The sequence below is a fragment of the Simochromis diagramma genome, unplaced genomic scaffold (genome assembly GCF_900408965.1).
Source record: "Simochromis diagramma unplaced genomic scaffold, fSimDia1.1 OVJJ01000293.1, whole genome shotgun sequence".
NCBI lineage: Eukaryota > Metazoa > Chordata > Actinopteri > Cichliformes > Cichlidae > Simochromis > Simochromis diagramma.
Genome location: NW_024386801.1, coordinates 13846169 through 13858920, shown reverse-complemented (window position 1 = coordinate 13858920; position 12752 = coordinate 13846169). Strand labels below are relative to the sequence as shown.

The window sequence follows — 12752 nt, the reverse complement described above, 5'->3', positions numbered from 1 at the left end:
CGTGCGCATTCACAGAACGGGCAGTGCAGAATGCGAATGAATAATTTGACACGAAATACATTTGGGGCAGCCCGGCTCGCCCTGGTTCATTATGCTGCATTTAAAATCAAGTGCTTGCCTTTTTTCAGTCTTCATGCTCTATTTCACCTGGAACTGTTAAGGTGGTCAGCATCCCAGCAGGTAGTACAGCGCCCGCTCTCTTGATAATAAGACCGTGCGATGACAGTACAGCACTTATGTGTTGTGGACAATATGTGGCAGTATTGATCAGAGCACTGATGCATACACATGTGTGTGGATGTGTGCCTCTGTGTACACAGGGGTATGTACATAATTACAGGGGTCATGGGCCATCCCTGGGGAAATAAGACAATATCAATAATGGAAACACGTCTGCGGTCAACAGCAACAGGAGCTTGGGTTGTCCAGAAAATGTCGAAGATTTACTGTTAAATTTGAGAAACTGTGATATTTGAAAAGTTTAAGAAAGGTTAAGAACATGAATATGTTAGATATAAGAGTTGCTGTCTTATATGGGAATTTGTGATATATGAAAATTGGAATTATATGGACGGACTGTGTCAGATTTGCAGCTCTAGTCGGTTCTGGCGGGAGGAAAAAAAAGGGTCGGATTTATGTCCTCTGTCATCGTTCACATTTCTCCCCATATATCTGTATCTACATTGCCAAAATGAGATTACCTGGCCTGAATCGATCCCTCATGTTCCCCAGCCAAGTGTCTACAGTTAATCTGCCACAGGCTACAGGCCAATGTGGAGCTTTAATGACGAGAAGAGCTCATTAACTACTGATTATATGTTAAAACAGACTCAAAGATTGACTTGAATAACAACAAATCAATGGAGCTGACGAATACCCGGAGAAATTAGAAGCTGGCTGAGATAGATCACCTGTCAGTCCTTTGACCCTTGACCTCCGATTAGCTGTCTATCATTCTGTCTGTCAATATTACTCTGCTAGATGCTTAAGACACAGACAAATTATTATAAGGTGAAATAAAAACTCTAAGCTTAAATATTTCTGGATGTTAAAACATTTTTTAGAGTGTGTAAAAGCAGTAGCTCACTGCAACAATACAACCATTGTTATTATTTCACATGAAGCTCCCTTAGAGCTAAGCAAATGCTCCAAAAGCACACAAATAATGTTCTTCCCATGCAGCAGCAGACTGTGCAGTCTATACAATAGTGCACTATATATTTCACAAACTCTACGTTCTGACAGACCTACTTACTTTGAGCAGATGGTAGTACCAACAACACCACAACACCCGGCATAATTACAGCACAGAAACCATTCCTCTTCAATCACAGCTAACAAGACAAGAGAGAGTATGAGCTCTCTCTCTGCTTCACTTTGGGTTTTTTTAATTATACCTTTCACATTGCCCCTAACAATGATTTCAGTCTGTCTCCAGTCCACAAAAGAAACAACAGGTAGCAGAGATGTAGATAAGACTAAAATCTGTGTTTGCATACAAACGCAGATCTATATATACACACACGTGCGTGCATATAAAACACAACAGTATGCCATGAGAGAGAGTGTGCCATTAGATCTGCAGACATCCGTTTCCTCAGGGGAACACTTTGGAAAAGGGGGCTCGCATGCAGTAATTAAAGCAATCTTCATCCCAGCAGCTGTCTGACTCCCACAGGGCCACGGTGCAAAGGACTGCAACACGCCCGTGCACACACACACAGACACACGCACATATATACATGCATACGACACATACAAACACACATGAGCGTGCATACATATCCACATGTGCAATCTATAACATCAAAAGTTACACACGGTGCTAAGCTTTTTGTTAAATATGTTTCTCTGAAGCTATCTGTTGGAACAGATTTTTAACACTCACGGACACACGAACACACACAAACACTCACACTGATTGCCTCGAGGCTATAAGTGAAGCAAAACAGAGCAAAAGAATGAAAGCAACACACCAGTGCATCTTTGCTTTTGCCAGAAGAAGCTATTAACCATTCTCACCTCTCTTAGTACAGCAAAGTAATTAGTACATTATACAACAGTGTGGACTCTCATGTCTGCAAGAAGAACAAAAGTGGGCCACGACTGTTTTGTGCAGTTGTTGAATTGTGAGTTAGAGTGCACGTGTATAAAAAAGTTTAATCCCGACTTTCAGCATAACAGCAAGAGTTGCATTTCGACCCAGTGTTCACTTCCATATATTAATGAATTATTTTTGATGGCTTCTAGCTTGGATAGAGCTCCCTGACCTGACTGTATGTTTTGCTTAAGAAAGTTCAGCAAGCTTTTATTTCACTGTGTCCTGCTCCAAAGCAATCCCATAGCCCATAGCAATTACACTAAATAACAGTAATATTAATAATCATAGGAATATTCGGCTGTTCTTTTTTCATACCTTGACATATTCCGTTTCTCCTCAGACAACCTTTTCTCTTGTATATATTCAGAACATTGCATATAATGATCTACATATACATTTCCATTTAAATAGGCTGAATGACCGAATGTAAGCCGAAGACACCTACGACACTAACTGAAGACAACAGACTGCTGGAAATCCAATCCATTTCTGTGTCATCACTTCTGTCTGTTCATTGAAATTGAAAATTCTGCTCCAGCGGCAAAACAAAGGCATGCAAATTTGCTTGACAAAGTAGCGTTGTTCAGCGAGGTGTAAGGGTACAAGCACTTTTGGACTGTCTGTATGCGAGTTTGTGTTCTCCCCTCCACCTCTGCTTCTTCCTTTCATCTCCTCTCCTCTTCTACACCAAGGCCTCTCCTTCTTTTTAGGTGGGAATTTACAGCCACCCAGAAAATGAGTTCTTCTGGATGCCCACGTCATTGCACTCTATCACTCCTGCTAGAGATCAGTTACCAGGAACACTCCCACAATATAGCCCATAAAACTGCTCACAGGGCCCATATTAATGCACCCGGTGGACCAGCTCCAGTTCTCCGAAGGACATGTCGCGTCTTTGCCTTTAATTTAAACACTCATGGACAACACTCGTGGAAAATAGCCCTTGTATCAATCAAGGAAGTACTGCCATGGGCAAGGGCAGGAGGCTTCATTATTTACATTTTGTACAATCTAGAAAAAAACCCCAGTTATTTCTTTTATATTGAAATTCACTGATCTGTAAGATCTTACCTGAATTAACAAACGGTGTTTGTTAATTTGTGTTTGAGTCAGTGAAATGTGACACATGATACAAAGACAAATAACTTCTAACTAAATTCCAATACTTCAAAAAGGGTCAGTTCTTTCAAGAAAAATATTTAAATCACTTTAAAAAAAGAAATTACATTTAAAACAGCGAGTTCAATGTCATTTTAACGAGATTACATTGACAGCACTAAGTACATTTACCAGCCATTTCATTAGGTACAACTGTTATAGCTGCTTATTAGGACTAATACTAGGACTAAGGTGACTTTGAATGCGGTTGGTGTTGGTGTGGGTTGTTTAAAAAGTGCTGATCAACTTTTCCCACACATCTCTAAGGTTTCCATAGCATGGTTTGAAAAAGGGGCAGCACTCTGGGTGAAAAAGCCTTGCTGATGAGTAAGTTCACAGGATAATGGCCAGACTGTTTCGAGCTAGTAGGCATCAATAACTCCAGTTACCACTCGTTACAACCAAGGTATGCAGAAAAGCATCTCTTCACCCACTGCAGCAGGTGACAGTCCTGTCAGGTACAAACAGGAAACTCAGCATACAGTTCACACAGGCTCTCTAAAATTGGCCAAAGAAAAATTGGAGAAATGTTGCCCGGACCGAGGAGTCATGATTTGTACTGTAGGGTCAGAATATGGTGTAAACCACATGAATGAATGGATCCATCCTGCCTGGTATCAACAGTTCTGGCTGGTGAGGCTGGTGTAAGGGTGGAATATTTTTTTGGCACACTTGGGACCCCTTCCTATGAACTAAGCATCACTTAAACGCAAGAGCATACATCACTATTGTTGCTGAACATGCCAATTCTCTTATGACCAAAGTGTGCTCTTTCAGCAGGGTAACCCATCATGTCACAAAACTCAAATCATGATTTCACTGTACTCAAATGGCCTCCACTGTTACCAGTTTAATCCAGTAGAGCAACTATGGGATATGATGGAAGGGGGAGATTCACATCTTGGATGTGCAGCAGACAAATCTGCACCAACTGTGTGACGCTATCATGTCAATATGGACCAAAATCTCTGAGGAATGTTTAGAGTACCTTGTTAAATCTATGACCCGAATTGAGAAATGAGGCAATCTGAAGCCAAAACTGGCTCCAACCTGGTATTTGCAGAGTGCCTAATTCTAATAAAGTGGTATAAAGTGCATACTCGGACTTGAAAACAGAGCATCTGCTGGTCAGTGACGAGGCTACAATACTGTACTGAACCACCAGGACTGAAAAAAGAAGCCAGTTCTAAAGTACCAGAACTGCCCTTTGTCCAAAAGGCCACCTGATGCTGGCTTCAAAAACCAGCTAATCCCCACAGACTCACATGCAGCCCAACTAAACAGCACTAACTGGCAACTGGCTCTGGCAAAAGTCGGCAGCCTTGACCTAACAAATCTCCCATTCGTGGAACTAATAAAGGTTATCTTTATCTTTAAAAATACAACTAACTCAATAGCTACTGTATGAAGGGAATGGGTCTTTCAAAGAAATAACATACAAATAAAACATGACAGCTAACAAAATGCTAATGTTGTGGCTTCAAAATGCTGAGTCAAAAACCAATCTGCTATGTCACGACTGTCATGTTCATCTCTGATATGGTATAGACTGTTTGCAGAGCTGCTGATGTTACACCACAGAAAAGATTACGGATTCATATTGGCTATTTACAGTTTTATGGACCTATGGGACTACTGGAATTTGACTTGTAAAGAAGATGGATTCGAGATTTTTAGTGTCTAGAGAGCTTTTTATTGCAATTTTATATGACAGATGAGAGTTTCACAGGGAATGGACCATTAAGGTGACAATTTTTTGATCAATTATAGCACCAAAAGTGTCCCTGGCCTTTGCCAGAAAGGCCTTGAAACTTAAATTCCCTGAATGAAACCAGAGAAGGCAGCTCTGGAGACGAGGATATACTGCTCGAGATGGAGATGGGAGCTGCGAACTGGAACAGGGGTGCGGTAAGAGTGTTTGTCTAAATGTCTGTATGTGAGGAACAGTCTAAAGCCAGCTGGAGTGTGACTGGCTGACTTTGATAAGGTCAGCCGCAGGGGCCCTTATTGTCATACAATCATGGCCCCCTGCCAACCCCACTGTCATCCGCACTGGCACACTGCTGCTCAGTGGTTTACACTCAAATGCAAACACACAGCACACGCATGGACACACACACAAATATACTGAAAAACACGGTCCTTGTAAGCCGACACACACTCAACAGTAAATGTGTTTGTTGGCAGACAAAAAAAGCCAGTAAATCTGTTTGGCTCAGTGGATATTGTCTAAATGGCTGCTCCACTTTAGCAAATTCCCCAGCTGAATCTTTTTATGTAAGTCCGTCCACAAAAGTCTCCGTCTGATAGACGACCGCGTCCCTCCAGGAATTCATTGAGGGATTTTTTTGTGAGTACAGCCAAACTGTTTAATTTAGTTGTGTTTTTTATGAAACATTGATAGGAATTTTGTAATCCCCCTGAAATAAAATGGTTTAAAAGTGGATGACTGGTAATAAAAAAGCAAAATATCAGGCATTAGCCAAGTCAAACTGCAGACTATCTATGAATTAAAAATCATAGAACGATAATGAGTTTTCCTTTTCTTTCATTTTGTTAAAGAAAAGAAAAAGCACTGAACTCTACTTCGTGTAAATATAATCATTGAGATGAGAAGTGAAACGTCTTCAAGAACCTTAAAGAAGTCCTGTCGTTTACTTTCCAAGCTCGTCAGAATACCATGACCTGGATGACTGAGAACCTACACAAACATTTGCATTTACCCTGATAAAAAATTATATGCAATGTAAAAATTTGTGGGTCGATTTCTCAAAGATTTTTCTAATGTGGTGCTGTGGTGACTTTGGATTTACAGGAATTCTCTCTTTTCCTCTACACTTCTCCAGCAACAGCTGCTAATTGCATTTTGACTGACTATCTGCAAGTAGCTGTAAATCACCAAGCCAAGAGAACAGGAGGGAAAGAAAGTTTGTGGTACGTTTGAAGGCAGAGAGTTGAGGAAAATGCTCAAAGGTAAGACAAGACAGTTAGAGGCGGAAAGAAAAATAGAAAAAGGAAAATTCAAGGCTGTTCTCAAACATATTTGGCTAGAGCTCTTTCCACCTACACCAATCAAACAACCTGCAGTGTCCAGGGAAACAGACTGAGCACTATTTACAACATCACCAATCCAGTGGCCCTGAGCTGCTGTGTAATGCTCCAGATTTGTTGCAATGGGTTATAAATCTCAATAAAGCTTCCAATAAATAATATGCCCTTATGTAAAATCATAGAAGAGGAACATCATGTTATTTTTTGGGGGCAAAAAATCTTAGGATATGTTTGCGTATCTTTACTATCTGCAACACACCCATCCTCCCGGGATGGGTGGATCTGATGAGCCAGTCGAACGTTTTCCGATGAGAAATGGTCACACTGAATTAGAGGACGGAGGTATTTCCGTGAATTCTCAGCAAGGCACACATCGCACCTGCCAATGCACAGGTCACGTTGAGCAAGGCAATTAGGATATAAACACATACTATGTCCCCAGTTTAACCTCTTTCCAGTCACCGTGCAGGCTTTCTCTGACAGGATGGCCTTTTAACATCCTTTCTGTGGTTCAGAGAGAGCAACACCCATGATGTCATCTGATAAACCTCTCCCGAGCTTTCTGGGGCAACACAACACTAACAGATAGTTATAGCTTATATTTGGGTTAGATACATATATAAAGTCAGTATAGTGCCAAAATATTATCTACATGCACACGAGTAAAGAAACGGTGCACGCTACTCAAACAGCTCACATGAGTATTATTATTCTTACTGTACCTCTGTACACATTATCTCTGCTAATGCTTTAACCGACAGAGGAATCTGAAGTTTGGTATTTTAAAATAAGACGTGATGATCTTCTCTTCTGTGATAGAGACCGTGATTTACGAAAGAAACGAATGTATTCAATACTTGGAGATCATAAACTTATCAGGAAAGTGTTAACTGAAGTCATGGATCAAAGAAGCTCTATGGTCATTTTCCTGACTTTTATACACTTTAACTTTACTTTAGATACACGGAGGCACCATTCTCACTAACCAAATCGCACTTTAACATCTCATCAACACATAAAACCCAGCCAAGCGCAACTTTCCTTGGTGAAACAGTGGTGCTCGATATTAATTACTTTCCTCTAATAGTAGAGGAAGCCTAACCTTGTGCAGTAATCCATGCATGTTTGTTTTCTCAGAACATCTTTGGTATTTAAAATCTATTGCGCTTAAAGAAAATGCATGCAAACGTGTGAGTTTTTATAAAATATAAATTCAAAAATTCAACACAAGCATGGTTGGATACAGTCTAAGTGATGCACAACAAAAGATCACATCACCTGCCATTTCTGTGTCAATACATATGACTTACAGGAAATTGACACAGCCAGTCCCAGGTGGTGGGGCGATCCAGACAAAGCTGAAGCTCGTAGAGGGCTGGTGGCTGACGTGGGAAGCCACCACACTGCAGACAAACTGGGTTCCACCAAACTGACGATCTGGCATCACACCTGCGGCACAGAAGACAAGCAAGACACATGAGGAGACACGAGGACTAGCAGTGAAGGTTCATCTGATGTTTTTTTTTTTAAAAATTGTTTCCTTTCAGCTTGCAATTTAAAGGCTGCAAAAATTGCTGCAGTTTTCTATGGTTGAATTATTTCCTGTTTTATAGGTACCAGCTGGTTTCCATTTGTTTTTCCCGCTGTACTAAAACTTAGCTTATCCACTCACGAAAACAGAAAAAGGAACTTGCAAAGCCATAAATGTCATGTCTGCTTTTATGTTGACAAAATTTACATTGCATCCATTAGCTAATCTGTCGAGCAGCCTTACTCAAAGACAAAAGATTACAAGAGAACAGATGTGGTGTCCAGGATTACATTTAATTCGTGGCCTTCTGCATTACAATGCTTTTTGGTAGCTAACGCTCGTCAGCTAATCCTCAGTTAATCCACGCTCAGATGCATTATTGCACACTCACACTTACTTTTACTACAATATAAAAACAATGTTAACAATGTCGCTGTGATGAACCGAGGTTTTAAGAAGCGAGTCCGTCCAGGCTGCTTTTATATTGTAATGAAATGAAATAAAAATAGATAAAAATAAAATCACAATAACGAAGGACACTGAATTTTCTGTTTTGTCTTGTACAAAGCACTGCTATAAAATCCAAATGCTGCATTAATATTTGCACAGAAAGCACACTCAAAGAGTGCAAGAGAGATTCTTAATAAATTCTTATAGCACAAACACTGAAGACAGAGCCACAAGCAATCGTGTAATCGTGTAATAAGAGACTATCAGTGGTGGAAAAAATCTTGTGCTCTTTTATGCTTCAGTTTTTTTCTGTGCTTTCTATGTTCTCCTGTCTTTGCCTTTATGCATTTCAGCATTGGCAATTTAAAGGTTTATTGTTTTTACTTCCTGCCTTTGTTCCTTTTCCCTCTTTTCCAGGCCCTGTACTACAAAATAAGTTCAAAATACCCTTCAGCGGCCACACAAAGCTGGTTATCACCTCGCTAAGTGAACCCAGGGTTCCTTCACACTATCACATTTATATGAAAGGGGTCATTTTAAAAGCAGTGTATGAACTTTGTATGAACTTAGGCACTTTGGTCAGTACGACTGAAAAAGATTTACTTTAATAATAAAGTAAATCAAGTAAAATAAAGTAAAATTTTATCAAGTAAATCTAGTAGAAATGCCAACTGTGTAAGTTTTCATCTTTTCAATACCATAACTCTATCATTAAATCATGGAAGAATCTGATGGATTATAATCAAGTATTTTATTAACTCTTTCACCCATAAAGATAACATGTGACAACCTCCCCTCTACCTTTAATGACCTCAGTATATAAATATAAATAAAGAGGTTTTTCCAAGGGTAGCTGCATAGGTAGAGATCACCCCTTCACTAACTTTTGGCACACCCAGTTATTTTGTTCTATGGGCAGGCCTGCAAATAGGAACCACTCAGTTCAGAAAAAGCTTCATCAGTGGTCCCAGTAGGTCTTCAAAGACTAAAGAGTGAAATTAATGTTTAAAAGAGAGATTTAGTTTTAATTCTTTTATCTTCAACCTCGGTGATGTTCACCAGAATTCAAACATTCAAACTGGCTTAGTCTATGTGTAAATATCACATGAGGTCAACAAGTACAAATAGGTTTCTTGTTTTATGATCACAATACTAGAATTGTTTGGCAACAACAGGGAATTAATTAATTCAGGTGATGATTTAATTCCTGCTGATCCTAAACTGATCTGGAGCAGTTACCATGGTGATACACGCTATTAGGAAGTGAACTCTACGGTGGCCCTGAGAGGCCAAATGGACTGCAACTTAAGAAAACACCAGCAAAAGGAAAAACGCAGCACAAGCACACAAAACACAACGGAAAAAGGAAAAAACAAAACAGAAATAGGAAAAAACACAAGAGAAGTGTTTCTGGGGAGACAATAACCTGGCGGACCAATTGCAGGAACCAAAATATGCTAAGAATTGCGCTGGGAGACACTTGAAAGAAGTGGAGGATCTATTGGTTTTGTGAGAGGTAAGTGTGTTAGCCTAACTATTAGCCTAAAAATCCGTCATCAGTATTATATGAATCATGATAAAACACGCCTACCATGTTTTGGGTTCCTGCAACTGTTCCATCAGGTTATTGTCTCCCCAGAAACACTTCCCTTGTGTTTTTTCCTATTTCTGTTTTCGTTTTTCCTATTTCCGTTCTTTTCCTGTGCTTTTGCAGCATTTTTCTTATTGCTGGTGTTTTCTTAAGTTGCAGTCCGTTTGACCTATCAGGGCCACCGTAGAACTCCCTTTTTTAGTACAAAAAAAATCCAACGTTAACCCTGAAGTTACCTGGATCAACCCAAATTCTTCTTCATAGCACAGACCTCTGATTGACAACCCTCACCAGCACTTTGTGTACATCTAGTCTTCATCCACCATTTAACTTTCTTTTTTAAACTTTCCTGGTATTGTTTTTGGTCCACATATTTGAACTGCAAATAAACCGCTGACTTATTTCTACTTGCTTTCATTGGCTCCTCCACTTTTTAAGTCTCATGCTGTTTTCGTGCTGTTTTTAAACCACAATCATCCACCAGTTCTCTTTTCTGTACTTCTTTCCCTTATCATTTTTGTTCTCAACCATCTTCTTTCCTCTTTCCCTGTGAGCTGACAATCTGTGACAGTGCTCTTATTAATGAGCATCTGTGTACAGCTATGATTGCACGATGAAATGACATTGTGTCGCACAATCTTTGCTTTATATCACAAAGGGCAAGGGCAGGACACCACCAGACTCATCAATCATCGTATGCACATTCGGAACAGTTTAATTATCTACTGTACCTGACTTTGTAGTGTCATCTACGAGGTGCCCAAACTGTGCTGCAATTCACAAACACATAAATGCGTTCCCCAGACAGTCACTCCAGCACTGAGGCCACACACATTCAGCCAGTTTAAAAATGTACGTACTCTCCCATCTGTTTACAAAGATGTGCTCTAAGCGGCAGTGCTTTGGTGGCTCGCCTCTATGTATAACCTGCAAAACACAATCTCCTCTCTGCAATTATAACTCACTTCACTGAAAGTATAATCAGCAATGATTAATAACTGAGAAGCTTTAATATCCCCAGAATCAATGTGCAAATCAATAAGTAAAAATTGTGTACGTATGTGTGTGTGGTTGAAAATTCATTATTTGAAAAGAAATAATTCCACCCATTTCTGACAGTAATAAATCTGACCTCACAGATTGCATCCATAAATATACACAATGTTGACAGCACCATAAACGTTTCTGTTTGATGAGGCCAGCTGTGTGTGTGTGTGTGTGTGTGTGTGTGTGTGTGTGTGTGTGTGTATTTGTGCAGAGCTTCAGTTGTATCACTGCATAAAATTTATACTGAAGTGTATGTGCGCGCCGTGGTACAAACAAATCTACTTATCACTGCTGTCGGTTAAAAAGCTCAGGAAAAACGCCAAGGACCGGGCATTGATTTCTGCACCCAAATGGGACATCCCAAGATTCCCCCCCACCCAAACAAGCACAGTAACATCATACTTTTCAACTTCAAACTGAACAGCCGTCAAAGCAACACCATTTACCGCGCTTTCACGTGAAAACATATTGTGCTGTTACGTGCAAGGACACGTGCTGTGTGGTCCTAATGTGTCAGATTTATGAGCTGTTCAGCAGCGCAGCCTTTAACCATGCTAAGGAGGTGCTGGTATGCAATAACAGAATGCGATTTAATCGCCTCGTAATGCTATTATTTTGAAATCACCAACAATTTCTCTGCGTAATTGTCACAATTTACTTCTGAGCACATACTAACACAATCATGCACACAAGGAAATAAACACACTATTAAACCTTTACTGCTGATATACAGAGGAGATGAAATTGTTCCTGTGCAGCCCTTATCCCTCTTTAACATACCTATACATCGTTCTGTCTTTTTAACACAAATCCAGACCAGTTTCACTGCTGATATGTGCCACATATTTACCAGCATAGCCAAAGGCAGCCAAGGCAACAGGTTTCGCTCTAATTGTTCAATTTTCCTGCAGATTAAGAAAAAAAAAGCTTTGATTATGACTGTTGACCCATAATTTGAGAATTCCTTGCCGATGTGCAACACAAGTCTAGCTCTTTAGCTAATAGACACTAGTAGATGGCCACAAAGACAAAAAAAGAGCAGTGAGGTGATGGGACTGAACAGCAGAGAAATCAGCGGGAGATGAAAAGACAAAACTAGCCACCATTTTCACTAAATGAAAAATTATATGCACTTGCCACTCACCACAGAGGTGTGTTTATAAACTTACACTTCACAAACTCTTGCACTGCAACTCTGAAGTAATGAAAGAAAACACACACAGATTTCAACGCTTTGAAAAAAAGGCATAACTTAATGAGAGAATGACAAAAAAATAGAAGAAATTAAGTATGAAATAGAGCGATTGCTCTCGAAGAGCTAAAGGTACGACTAAAGAAAAGCAGAGCACTTAGGCTATGGTGAAGATGAAAAGGCAGTCTGATGCACTCCAGGACACAGCAGCACTGGGACTTGACACCGCTCACAGAATTTCTATTCCCACTTGAAAAATACACTCAGGCATAAAAATGCAAATAACGATCTCTTATTCCTTTCATGTCTGGGTGTGAAGAGGGAGAGAAAAATCACTATTATTCGATGTGAAAATCTCAAATGTTCCAGTAAAGCAACAAGCTTTAGTGAACCTGGACAGGAAAAAATAATAGAAGTTCTGACATTCACGATTCGGTCCAGGGAAGAAGCAGAAAAACAGCACGACGGCCTCTTTCGTACCTGTGAAATGAAAATATATGAAAGAAAAAGGCCCTCCTGTGACCTTAAATTACTCTTAACTCAGCTGACCTCTGAGTTCTTTGTTAAATTAGCAGCTGGCAAATACCAAACCTGGCAGAAAAACACCTCCTTTATCGCTGATGATTCCCCT

At 40.0% G+C, this 12752-nt stretch overlaps 1 protein-coding gene across 4 annotated transcripts in view; it reads right to left on the bottom strand.

Annotated features, from left to right (window-relative positions):
- reln (reelin) overlaps positions 1 to 12752 on the bottom strand; it is a 97390-nt gene that overhangs the window by 48363 nt on the left and 36275 nt on the right. For all 4 annotated transcript variants that reach the window (XM_040026012.1, XM_040026015.1, XM_040026013.1 and 1 more), the window contains exon 3: positions 7621 to 7759. In XM_040026012.1, coding sequence (XP_039881946.1) covers positions 7621 to 7759 — 139 coding nt within the window. The remainder of the gene's footprint in view (positions 1 to 7620; positions 7760 to 12752) is intronic.